Raw genomic sequence first — 13887 nt, 5'->3', positions numbered from 1 at the left:
AAAACCTGACTCCTGCGGTTCGTGTTTCCTCAGTTAATTTTAAAATTTTGATATGCTTCCAAAATGTTTAAAAAATGCATTTTATTTCTTATTGTAATATTGATATACCATTGTACAAGTCAATATACCCAACAAATTATTTTATATGTTTTGAAAGCAGACAAAACAAAAAATTAAAATGCAGTTTTGTTTTTCTGTGGCAACATGAATTCATTTTTAGAGTCAGCCTGAGTTAATGACGTCATTTTCAAAAGCACTTTTTTTTACTTTAGTCAGTTCCTCTTTAGCTGTACTCAATGGCACTCCTAACGACTAAGTTCCTGATTGAATTGTTGTGAGGGATTGAGTTTGGGTTGTTTAATGTTTATCATATAGGCTATGTGAATCGTTTCCAGAAATTTGTCCCTTAACTTTTCATGCAAACTCTGCCACTGCATTCAGTTTGAATTGAATTAATCAATTTAGCATGTGAAGAATATACTTTGCTCTAATAGTATAGGCCTAAAAAGGAATAAAACCTTTGGTTTTGATTGTACTGTAGTTTGTCATGTTTGCTATAGCCTACAGCAGTAGTTCTCAAACTGTGCGTCCCGACGCCCTGGTGCGTCGTTTCAATTTTCCAAGGGCGTCGCAGAAGAGTTTTGTTTCGTAGCTGAATTCAGTTTATCTTATAAAGATGAGGTTAATCCTTTGATTAGCAGTTTCAGTTGTCATCAAAGTTGTTAGCTTCATTAAAACACGCCCACTGAAGTCAAGAGTTTTCAAAAAACTTTGTGGAGAAATGAATGCAGCGCATCGGAGTTTGCTCTTTTAATTTTCATCCAAGTGGCTTTCGCTTAGAAAATTCTTTGAACGCTTCTATGATTTGGTGGATGAATTTCAGGCTTTTTTGCGGCAAGAAAATAATCCACTTGCAGATTGTTTAGCTCAAAACAATTTTTTATTGAAATTATTTAAACAGCTTGAATCAATGGGCCACAAACACAACAGTTAAAACGAACGATTTTATACGAATGGCAAATAACAGAGAAGTTTGGAAGACCATGATCGCCAACGTTTGTATCAGATCAGGCACATAATCATCATCATTGAAATTGGCTTACTTTACTTGTGTGATATCTTCGCCAAACTGAACATTTCTATGCAAGGGCCGAATAAAAATGACATTTCAGATAAAATTGCAGCATTTGTTAAAAAGCTGCTATTGTGGAAGGAAGATATAGCAAACCTGTCTGGAAGCTCTCGATACTTCACTTTCTTGTCCAATTTGCTTGAAAAGAAAAGTATGACGCTGCCTTCAAATTTGTGAAGCATATTTGGGCAACATTTGTCCAAGCTCGAGTCGAAATTTGCAAAATACTTCCCGAAAAATTTATCAAACTACGAATGGATTCGTGATCCTTTCGTCCAACCTACTCCACTGTCTTTTACTGCACAAGAAAAAGAAGCCTACATTGACCTTTCTTGTGGCAATTCCCTGAAAAGGATGTTTAATTCAGGAAATCCGGCAAATTTCTGGATTTCAATGAATGGCGATTATCCAGCTTTGGTGAACAAAGCACTACGAATTATTATCCCATTTGTTTGTCACGTCATATTTATGTGAAGCAGGATTTTCTGCCTTGGCGGTGATAAAAAGCAAATTTCGATCACCAATAAACACTGAAAGACAAATGCGGGTGGCAATTTCAAAAATTCTCCCAAGATTTAATGAACTTTGTAAAATCAAACAAGCCCACACGTCACATTAAATAATATGCATTGCTTTTTGTTGTTGTATCAACAAACAAAACTTTAATAATAAGTTTCTTCATTAACTTTTATTTGCTGGTGCGTCGCAAGCCCAGAAAACTTTTCCAGAGGCGTCGCAACAAAAAAAATTTGACAACCACCGGCCTACAGCAATAGATGAGATCATCCAATGATGGTTGCTCAACTCTGTTTAAGAAGCGAAAGCTAGCAATTCAAAACTTACATGAAAGGTTTGAGTAGTTCTAACCTAGTTTATTTAGTAATGCAATTGTTTATCTCATCATTGGGTCGATGTGCGTATTTGTGACCATTAAGGTAATTGCGTCCACTTCACAAATTTGTAAATATTTTGCAATTGAGAATAATTTGACAGAAAAATATTTAAGACTTAAGAGTTTATTTATCAATAATGTTATCACAACTTGTGTAAGTTTTATCTTTTTAAGCCAACTATGTGGCTTGTTTTTTGTTTTCAAATTACTTTTCAGAAAAACTCTGCTTTTTATAAAAAATGACATCCTGACTTTTAAGCGGCTTAAAGCCGGCTGCATAGCCGAGTGGTGAGAACCCTGTCATTAACGGCAATCGAAAGGGCGCCGGTTCGACACCACTCAAGAGCATGCGGCTGTGTCTTTGGCAGGACACTTTAAGGCATGCCTGAAGGTGGACACGAAGATTGGCTTCCTTGCCTTTCCGTCCACTTAATCTAAATCTTCAACCACCAGGTGTAAGCCTGGATAAGACAAGCAAGCAAGCGGCTTAAAAATAAATTTGTCATTGAGATGTGCTTTTATCAGGGTTTGTGTGTTGTTGCTGTCAACACATTAATTACCGCATATTTTTTTACTAATTGTTTCATGAGGCGTATCACGCAGAAATATTCCGCCGGTAATCACAAAATGCGCTACTGTTTTTTAATTTTAATACACACAACAATACCGCCAAATTATTACACGCTTAAGAATATGAGAATATCTCTCTAATAAAAAGAGGAGTATAATAAGTGTTTAAGTTCACAAATACGATTTTCAGAGGTTCTTATAAACAAATGGTTGTAAATACGCACATGGACTATGTCTATATATATGTTTTTTAACACCACATCCAACCCAGATGTGCATTGCTTTCACAAAGCTAACAGCTTCAGTGCAGTTATATAGAGGCGCAACTGAGTACGTTATTCCAGATTTTTGGCTTTTCAAATAATTTGTGTATAAGAAGGTTTTGTAGTGAGTAAGACGTTATTGGATAAAGTTGTATCATATAGTAAATTTATGCACAAGTACCGTATGTTTTAGTCTAAGAATGGGTAACTTGTGGACCGTACCCGGCTCTCATGCAGCTTTTGTGTGGCTCTGGACAACATTCACAAAGTCTGCTCTGTGTATCCGGCCAGTGACCTTATTAAAAATTGGTGTTTTTGTTTGGTCGGCTATATGATGCAATTTATGGGTGCTCTTTCACAGTTCGCCCTGTTGGTCAACTGGATGATGACGTCAGCATACGTCACACGCATTTGAATGGACTATTATAAATATAAAGGAGGAAGTATGGGGTGGAAATGCACTGAAAAACACCTGAAGGAAATCGTCTCCCATTTATTCATTTGTTGTTCAATTTCAACAAATTTGCTATCGTTGGAAAGCACAAGCATAGATCTAACCAACTAAGTTAATACCAAGTCCCAAAAATAGTACTAGCTCCATCTGGTGGCCACCTAAACTTGACCAAATTCAAACCATTATCAAAAGTTTACTTTAAATCATAAAAACATTAAACAGCAGCCTATTAAAAGAACATGTTACTGTGTAGTGCGTACCGTACTGTATTACTAAACCTAAACCCTAACTCAGTGCATTTCCACCCGTACTTCATCCTTTATAACGTCCATTCCAACGTGTGTGACGTATGATGACGTCATCATCCAGTTGATCAACAGGGCGAATTGTGAAAGAGCACCAATTTATGTTGTCTATTCATAATTTTTTGTGTTTTTTTGCTAGTACAGACGAAATCGGTTAATCGTATCACCTATTTGCCAGACGTTTTGATACGATTGATTCGTTTAACCAATTTGCTAAAAAAAAAGGTTTATCGTGAATGAGCGTAATTGTTGAGAAGACGTCTGTGCTGACTAGGCTGCAACGCACATTGCAACTGATACTTCCTACAACTGTTTACAATTCTGGTTAAACTTTGAAGAGTTTGCTAGTTTTGTGTTATATAAACACTATGCTGTATGTTCCAGCCAGCAAAACTGGCCTTTTTACATTGATTCAGCGTCTGGCAGACGTTGAATCAATGTAAAAAAGACCAGCTTTGCTGACTGGGAGAGCATCTACGATCAAAGCATTTTTCTGCAAACTGCAGCAATCGGACAGCAAATCGGCAATCTTTCATATCACCGATCTCTGTGACGTCACAACGCGAACTTTGACGTTGAAGTTTTTGATGCAAGCGTGCTATTTTTAGCTCTGTACCTGCTGTGTAGTTTTGAGTATGGAACGTGACCTACAAAAATAGAGGTATCGTAGAAAAACACGTCACACTCAGTGTTTGTTTTGAAATCGCAAAGTTTTTTTTTTTCAAACCTTTTGCGCTGTCTGGTAAAATAATTAATTTGTGATGTTCTTCAACTGACGAAACTGCACAAATGAAATTACGCACTACATTTCACAACAGTAGGCTACTTGTATTCAGCATTAAAAAAAATTCTCCAAAGTAATCTGGTTTAAACTTTTGGACATGCTTGCTTCCCTCTCAAGCCGAAATAATTTGTCCTTGTCCATTCATTCCTTGGAAGGCCATTCGCCGACGGATGACATTAAAAGCATTTAAACTTCTTTAAGGGAAGTGTGATAATTCCTTTTGTCTGCTCTTCTGTTTTAATGAAGCCCAGCTATGCGAAAATTGGTTGTTTGCAGTGCGATGTCTAGCACATAAGATTATCGTCTGGGATTACAGACACTTGTCTTTGTTTTGGTCGCATGCGTCTGTCTCACCTTTGCTTCATTTCGCCTTTGAACTTTGCAGACAACTATGCAAAGCAAAAAAGAGACATTCTCTTTTCGCTTACGGGTACAATTATACGATTAAATGAATGAAGTATGCAAACGAGAAGCAAATCCTGATGCTTTTATCCGACTTATTCTTTTAAGCGATATACGCTTATTCGATGTTTTTACTTAACATTAGATTAGATTTGGTTTGAGATTTCAGGTTTTGATTCAAATAAACGATTGATACGTTTAAGCGGTATACTATTAACCGATTTCGTCTGTATATGTTTTGGCTGTGTCGCTATATTGCGTAGGCCTAATTCATTCAACAAATTCAAGTTTAGGTTGTTTTTAGAATAAAAACAATAGAAATGCACTTGTGGCATTTTGTGACCACAATTTTTTTTATTATTATTATATTGTATTCGGGTCCAGTACACATGATACTACAGAGAAAAACATTAACATACTCGCAAATTATATGCATACGCCTGATACAAGAACAGTAGTTATATTAAACAAATATGACTTTAAATATTTGAAATTAAGTTTGTCTACTCTTATGTTACTGCATGAGCATTGTTGCGGACTGCCTTCGCATTATAATTACTTTATCTGGCGTCGCATATAAATAGGTTGTGTAGTTGAATGAGTTTCGCTTTTAGCAGCATGATCGTTGCTTACTTCACAGTGTAGATTCAAACGATCTGTTATAGCCTGATGCTGCGGGTTCTTTTTGGCAATATCAAATTACACTAGCTTTCGGAACACAGTTCCCTAGTCATGTGCTATGACGAATGGTGTTGAAGTCAGTGAGTGGTTTTTTAAAGTGGCTCTTTGTTTTAGCTTGAGGCTGCCGGCTGTTGAGTTTCTGTGCTGTTGGGCAGTGCAATAACGCCTAACAGCACAGAAACTCAACAGCCGGCAGCCTCAAGCTAAAACAAAGAGCCACTTTAAAAAACCACTCACTGACTTCAACACCATTCGTCATTGCACATGACTATTGACTAGGGAACTGTGTTCCGAAAGCTAGTGTAATTTGATATTGCCAAAAAGAACCCGCAGCATCAGGCTATAACAGATCGTTTGAATCTGCACTGTGAAGTAAATAAATAGGTTGCCCACCCCTGTTTTAGTCAATGTAAAAAAAATGCTACAACATTTAATATGGCTGGGTAATGACCTAAATCCGTGCTTTAAATCTATTTTTCTACCAATTGCATTTTTGCTTTTATGTACAAGACGTTCTCGTTTTTTGTGAATATTCTCCTGAAGACTTATAATAACACAGTATGTTTTATTTTAGTGCTGCTGTATATATAATTGTTTTAATTTGCCAGTATGAATGAGTTGAAAAGCTCCTGCTCTTTGAACAGGGATGAACATAAAGATATCAATAGATTTTGTGTTGAGGCGTATTATGACTATTTGTTGGAGCAACTCGAACCTTCGATATGTCGAGATATTGCTGTAACATTGCAAATAGATGGAATATTCACCAGTGGTAAAACTATACATTTCATTTTTTTTATAATTTTATGTGACATTGTGTATAATATAGGCTATAGCTATGCTATACATACATTATACAAGTGACTTTGTGTTGATCATTATCACCATTTAATTTAAAAATTCACAGTAGTTTATTTAATAAGGTTACTTAGACTTACAATGAATATATATAGAATTACTTATTAGAGATACCGTAGTAATTCAATAGTTCTTGTATGCTACCAAATCCATGGTAACACCAATGCGTTTTGATGCTATGCATCACAGTACCAAACACAATTAATTTAAGCAGTGCCTGTACAAGAAATAAATCTGCTTGTTGATGGAACTGTTTCTTGTATCATACCATCTTAATGGATATTCTGTATTAAAACTGTTTGACAATTGTTTGTTGTCAGACCAATATGTGTTTATTTGGTGTCCGACGTTTTGTTCGTAAACAGTTGTTCATAAACAATTGTTTGTAAAATTAATTCTTCGTAATACTAATTGTTCGTAAAACAGTTACAATTATTTGCGAACAATTAATTAGGGTAGCGTATATGCAAGAGATGTGCTAGATGTGATGTGCTGTAGACGAGTAGACAGAGTGTAGAGTCCCTGATTCAGAATGGCAGCGAAAAAGAAAAGTCAAAACTTTTGTTTATAGTGGCCAGCTTTATTACAAAGATTATAGTGCACTTAACGCACAAGGAAAAGAAACTTACTTATTGGAAAGTTGAGCATTTTCAAAGGAAATGTCCTGCATGAGTAACAACAGGGGCATCGAAACAATTTTTGACTGGGGGGGGGCAGGATTATGAAATAGAGCACCTTTGTTGCTGAAAGGCCAATTGTTTTAAAACTTTTAAGATAAGATTATAGCGATAATGCTCATCTATCATCTCTCTACCGAGTAATAATACAAGTGTCTGGTATACAAAGAAGGACATCATGCCAAGTTATAATGATGTAACCTACTGTGTTGCAGAATTTGTGCTGTGAATATTTGTTTGTTTGTTTATCTTTATCCTGCATTGCGGGAAAGCGAACTTGAGCGCTATGCATCGGCGTACGCCTTCCGACATACACCTGACCCACGCTGCAGCCGACGGCAATGTCTATTTCCGGTTGTCTACTTATGACTTAAATTTGGTACTACCCATTACTCGAAATCGATCACTGGGTAGAGGCAATTATCGTAAAGTTTCTTGCCCAGAGAAACAACAGCAAGTGCGGGTGGCTGGAGTCGAACATGCAGGCTCTCGACTGCGAGCCCAACGCGCTAACCACTCGGCCACTGCACTCGGCCAAAAGTGAATAGCAGAAATTGTTATATTGCAAAACATGCAGTAGCTTACATGACTTTAAAAGGGCACCATTGCCCCCTGTCCCTCCATCAGTGCCGGTCTTAGGGCATTTCGGGCCCTGTGCGGAATATGATTTGCGGGCCCCAATGACAATGATCCAATTCAGTAGCGTAGCTAGGGATTTTGAACGGGGAGGGGGGTGGTTTCATGGTCGGCTGTGAAGCCTGACGGCACTCTGCGGCGGGGGATCAGGGGGGCCTCCCCCAGAAAATTTTGAAAATTTGCTTTGAATTTGGGGCATTCTGAGAGCATGTTCAAAATTTGGGTATGAATATTACTGGCATGGCAAAAGGATAAGATCATGCATTCTTGGGCATTTTTCGGAAATAAAGCTATGTTGAGTCTAGGTGCAACCTATTTCGTCCCCTGAAAAGTTCGTACCCCGATTTCGTACCCTGAAAGCGGAGTAACAAATCAAATTTCGTCCCCTGAAAAGATCGAGAGAAATTTGAAATGTTTGCGGCAACTCCGATCAGCAACTTCGGCTATGTTGTTTTTTTTTCTCGATCTTTTTAGGGGACGAAATAGGTTGCACCCGTTGAGTCTTTCTTGTTGCTAATTCCTTTGTTGAATTCACTTGTTGAATTTTTCCATTGGAAATGACAAAATTACTGCATTTTCTGAGTAAATTGCGGCCCCCTAATTTGCGGGCCCTGTGCGATCGCACGGTTTGCACACCCCAAAGACCGGCACTGCCTCCATGATGCCCTGCCCCCCGCTTCCGGTGCCCCTGGGTAACAACTGAAAAATTGTTCACAAACAATTGACCTATCACCTGTTTATGAACAATTTGCTATACGAACAATTGATGCATACGAAGAAATGATTTACGAAGAATTGTTTTATAAAGAATTAATTTTATGAACAATTGTTTTACGAACAACTGTTTACGAACAATTCACCTATAACCGTTTATTTGCATCATATTAGCAACAGTGTTTTTGTCTTCCTCTATTTCAAATTTGATTTTATTGTAACATTTAGGCTACTCTTGATAACTTTTTTTTGGAAAGTAATCTAGTTTGTATTTACGTTCTATTTTGATACAACCGGAATGGCCCGTTTCGGTGAGTCCGATACCTTAACGGGGGATTTTTTCAAATTTTTTTTAAATTATCGGGTACCGTAGCCTAATTATCATTGCCGTTTTAGGGGTTGGGGTTAGGACTCAGAGGTTAGGAACTCACCGAATCGGACTCACCGAATAGTAGCAGACCCGATACAACACCCTTCTCTGTGTATTGATACTTTCTGGTATGTGTGTGTCAGGCCTCGAAACTGAAGGCGGCCATCGGGGCCATGGCCGCAATTAACTTACAAAAACTGACATTTTGTCCGTTGAGTCTCGCCCTTCCGTCGACTGCATTTGTTCGCCATGAAGTTCCGAGAAAACTTTACGCAAGCGGCCTTGTGAATAAAGTACTTTGCTACTTATATCACAAAGGATTAGAAAGCAGTAACACAATACACACAGATGCTTGAATTGTTAACATTGATTGACCAAGCAGCTGATGTCTGACGATAAGCAGGATGCAAGTGACATCACATCACTATATACACTTTATTGATGCGATAAATCAGAACAGAAAGGAGTGAAAGCCAGTCAGAGCAGAGGTGCCAGATGGTGTAAAAAATTGGCCACAAGATTTTGAAAATCTGGGAAAATTTGAAATAATTTGGTGCCGACAAAAATTTGCGATTTACTCACGCGTGTCGAAGTTCCAATGGCCGCCATGTGCTTGTGATTGGCAGCCGAACAGCTTGCTTCAGTTGGACACGTTTGGCCACCGGAAAATTGCTTCGAGGCCTGTGTGTTACGCTTGTAATGTTTTTTTCTTCTTTTGTTTCAGAACAAGAATCTTCAATTGATACTTCAACTAATCAACATACCGGAAAACTATTTTTACGCACTTTATTGAAATCTTTTGACAACCATGCATGCTACGCAAGCTTTACAAAGGCTTTAAAGCAGTTAGGTGATGCACTGTTTTTGTTTGCATATGTGCAAAGGGTCATCAAAAAAAAAACACAAGCATTGAATCCACAGGAATTACGTAGCTTTAAAATTGTCACCTTTGCTTTGGTATAAATGTAAATGTACTAAATGTATAGCCTATTATTAGGTTAGGTGAAGTTTAGGGAGATATAACAAACCCCCAAAAACAAACAACACAACCGAATTGAGCATATACATAATATCTATTTCTATAGATAATATACATATTATACATAATATTTTTTTTACATAATATCTCGTATATTCATCATCTTCATCAATCATTATATTCCTTTTTTGTATTAGTTAGTGCACAGTTTTATGTTCTTTGTTCCCCGTATTGTGACGGCTGGACGTCAGCAAATTTTGATCTGGCTTGATGGCAGCTTTTCATGCACTCCTACTTTAAACGTTGACTGCCACAGGGAGGTCGCTCCACAGTCCACACGCTATCGCACCACTTCTTTTTTGGCCGTCCACGTGGGTCGTGGATCATGCCCTTTTGCTTCCAGCAACTGATTTTGAGGGTTGGATACTATGCACCATTGTTCTCCATCACGAGCTTTTCGTACTGCACTTTCATTATTTAATTTTGTCCTTTCAGTGATGTTTGTTGTCCAAATCGTTCTTTGGTTTTGTTTCTTTTACTATTTATATTCTCTTCTGTTAATTATTTTTGTAAGGAGTTTTGCCTTATTGTGTATCCGACGCATGGCTACCAAGCGATGCAACCTGATTTGTCACATTTGTGGATTTTGACTACGGTACTGCATAAAATCATAAAATTTTGTTTAATTTGGAAAAAAATCACAAAATAGCATACAATTTAGACACAATCATAAAAAATCATAAAATTTAGTTGTGATGGAGAACTGAGCATGTAAAAATCAAAAATTTTGTATATAATGTGTAATAGTTCCAATCATGATGACAGCGTAATTATTTGTGTACCGATTGTGACCCCGTCTGTGGAATGCGCTGATTTAGGATAACATGTGGTTGTGTAATCCACTTGCCTGTGAAGCTGGAATTACAAAAAGGAGCGTAGCTAGATAAGTTCATTGCATGTTTTAAACGTCATTAGACAAGTAGATGCTGACAAGATTTTAAGACATTGCAGTTATTGTGGTAGCATGGTGAAAGGATAATTTGACACCAATGTTTTGGGAAAAAGCGCAGGGCAAGGCAAGGAAACTATATAGTCAAGTGGGGTAATTACCGGACATTTTGTGAAAACGTTGTAATATTTTGTACAAGGACTCAAGCTATTTATATGTAAAGTATCTTGATTGCAAGGGTTGGCCTTCTTCTTTACATTACAAATTAACCTGATTCTCTACCATGTGTATTTTAGCAGAAATCACAAATTTTCTTTGTCCGGTAATTACCCCATCAAATGAGGGAATTATTGGACAGGATAGGGGTAATTGCTGGACATTGTCCAGTATTCACCCCTTATGTAAAAAAGTACTAGGAAGTTATTATTATTTGAATTCCTTGACCATTCTGAAGTGAAATTAGATGTGATGTAGTTTTATGTTTTGTTTATCTATTGCAATAAATGAAATTTTGTTTAAAATACAAGCATAAGGTTCTATCTAATATGCATTAGGGTGCGTCGTGTGCCCTCAAAAATTAAAAAAATGATTGCAAACAAAATTATTTTTCTGTGGGTGAGGCTTGGCTAAAAAAGAAAAATTACAAATTTTTAAAGAATTTGGTCAAGGTTTAGGTGCTCCACATCCCAATCGCCCGAATCCCCTTGTTTGCTTGACAATAGGGTGGAGTGAAAAAAACTGTTTTTTTCAATTAAAAAAGGGGATCTATACCCCTGACAAATTGGCAAAAAATAATAGCAAAACTAGTTTCAGGGAGTGCACCCCCTATTGGCCATGCTATGTTCTGGGCAGTGGCGTAGCCTGGGGGTATCTTCACCAAAGGCGACACCTAGTGGCGGGGGGTCTGGCGAAATTCCTCCAGAAAATTTTGAAAAATTACTTTGAATTTGGTACATTCTGAGAGCATTTTCAATGGGTATAATTAGTCCTGTAAAATGATGCTGTCCGGTGGCATACCAAAAGGATAAGATCATGTTTTCGTGGGCATTTTTTGGTAATAAAGCTAAGTCTCTATGTTTTCTTGTTGCTAATTCCTGGCTGAGATATTTCAATGTTTGGTATTGGACCATTATTGGCAAAACTCGCTCTTTTAATGCAGTTTCATTTAAAATTAGGCAAACTTTGTGTTAGAGTCGAGACTGAAAGCATCATTCTCAATATTGTGACGTCACACGCGTGCCAAAGAGGAGGTTGTAACCTCCAACCCCCCCCCCCACCTTGGCTACGCCACTGGTTCTGGGCATTGTTAAAAAGCTAGCTACTAAAAATACGCTATTTAAAATAAGTCTGCAGAGTGCAGAAGCAATGTTTCATGAGCTATCATTCAGTGTTTCTGGTGAAATTACAACCTTCAAGTGTCCAATAATTACCTCAGAACCGAGAAATTGTTATGGGGTAAATATTGGACACATTTTGTGGAAAATTGAATACAGCTGCTGCTCACACTCTGGCATTTTTAGAAGGTTCCATGCTTTTCTAGTTAGTATTGCCAGTTTGAAAATCCAAATACCTAATAATGTTGCCTACATTAAAAAATTACTTTTTTCACTTAGCTTCAAATTAATGCAAAATTTGACACCATCCACTCCAAGTCTTGCCAAAAAAATGTAAAGTCAGATAAAATAAGAGTTGCAACTGATTCATTTAGTTCAAAGCTTTGTCTAAATAGATGACTAACTTGCAAGGTCACATTGCACACAGGAAAAAAGTAAGCAGGGTGTCCACTAATTACCCCGTCATTTTAACTGTCCAGTAATTACCCCACTTGACTATACAGGCCATTTGCAAGCAATGTGTTACAATTCTGTTCGAAAGGAATTATGTATGATAAATTGGTTTCCGTGGGACCTGTAATTACTGGTTATTCCCAATGTCTTCGCAAGTCTGTTGTTGCATTGATTTGACTTTTAAAGTGCAGCTTGCTCTGAACTGAGCTAAACAATTTGACGATATTGGAAGAATGTAAAGTATAACAAGCTTACAGTATATATATATAGGCTATTATGTTTTCTACTTTTATTCAAAAGCTGTATGTTTGCTTTGACGTGATGGCTTGCATTGACTGTTTTTCTGTAATCGCTTCTTATGCTTAAAAAAAAGAAAAACTTAAAAAAGTTAAATGTAAGAAAACATCGAGCTCTGATGTAAAATCATAAAAAAGCACAGAGTTTTGATGAAAAATCGTAAAAAAAAAAATCATACAATAGCCAAAAAAATCATAAAATTTTTGATTTTTTTGGCATCAAATTATAAACAAATAGGAAAATCTTGTGAGACATCTGTTACTGCAATTATTGAGGATACTCTTGGGGGCAAAGAAAAAACCGTAATGGAAACGTCAACATAGCGGCTGCCTTGTATACCTCATAGGCCAGCATGGTGCCTCAACTTTCTTTTGTGACAATTCCATTCGAACAGGGTCTTGTTTACCCTGAACTCGTGCAGAAGTATCAATTGTAATGGAGATTAAGTGGCTCTCTTTACGCCATGGCACTCAGAACTTCTTTAGTTTATCTCGATCCCAGAAACGGATCTTAATTCAACAATTGCATACTTTATGAGGAACCCAGGACTCTCTTGATCTCCCAGCTTCATGCAAAGTAAGAAGCTTATGACTGACTGAAGCGCTTTTGCTTTGTCATGTAATTGTCACAGCTCCAGTAACATATATCTGGATTGTTGGCACACCACCCTACCCTACATGTTAAAGCAGGGGCGGGCAACTTCTCCAGGCGGCGGGCCTGATATGGGAAAATGAAGTAGTTGGCGGGCCGGATTCATGAATTGCTACATTAAGCGTGTATTTATCTACCTAGACAAAGAATGAATTCTATTTAATGTAATGTAAACTTTAAGTTTAAAGCATAAAGACCAAAAACAGTCTTTATTGAATTTATTAACAATTAACGTAATGTAGCTTCTGAACGTTTGATAGCTTCTGAAGTCAATGGGACATCTGTGGTCGATCAAAGTTGTCACTTTCATTGCAAAGCAAACAATAAACATCTATGGTAGCCTGCTGCTTTCTTGCCGACTTCTGTAAAAAGCGCTTGAGCATATTTGTTAAATTTGCGACACTCCTTTTCAACTTTACGTTTCTTGGCAAAATCCATAGAAAAATATTTATTGTAGGCTACATTCAAAATCTAATTCTAACTGAA

The 13887-nt window shown here is 37.3% G+C and overlaps 1 protein-coding gene across 1 annotated transcript in view; it reads left to right on the top strand.

The window, feature by feature from the left end:
- The first annotated feature begins 6084 nt into the window (after window positions 1-6084).
- LOC145788526 (ATP-dependent RNA helicase DHX58-like) overlaps window positions 6085-13887 on the top strand; it is a 53461-nt gene continuing 45658 nt past the window's right edge. Inside the window, exons 1-2 of the mRNA XM_082600288.1 lie at window positions 6085-6255; window positions 9463-9588. Of these exons, the coding sequence (XP_082456414.1) occupies window positions 6093-6255; window positions 9463-9588 (289 nt within the window). The 5' untranslated portion in view covers window positions 6085-6092. The remainder of the gene's footprint in view (window positions 6256-9462; window positions 9589-13887) is intronic.

The sequence above is a fragment of the Aplidium turbinatum genome, chromosome 2, assembly GCF_918807975.1.
Source record: "Aplidium turbinatum chromosome 2, kaAplTurb1.1, whole genome shotgun sequence".
NCBI lineage: Eukaryota > Metazoa > Chordata > Ascidiacea > Aplousobranchia > Polyclinidae > Aplidium > Aplidium turbinatum.
The sequence above is the reverse complement of the archived record's forward strand: the minus strand, read 5'-3'. Positions and strand labels throughout refer to the sequence as shown.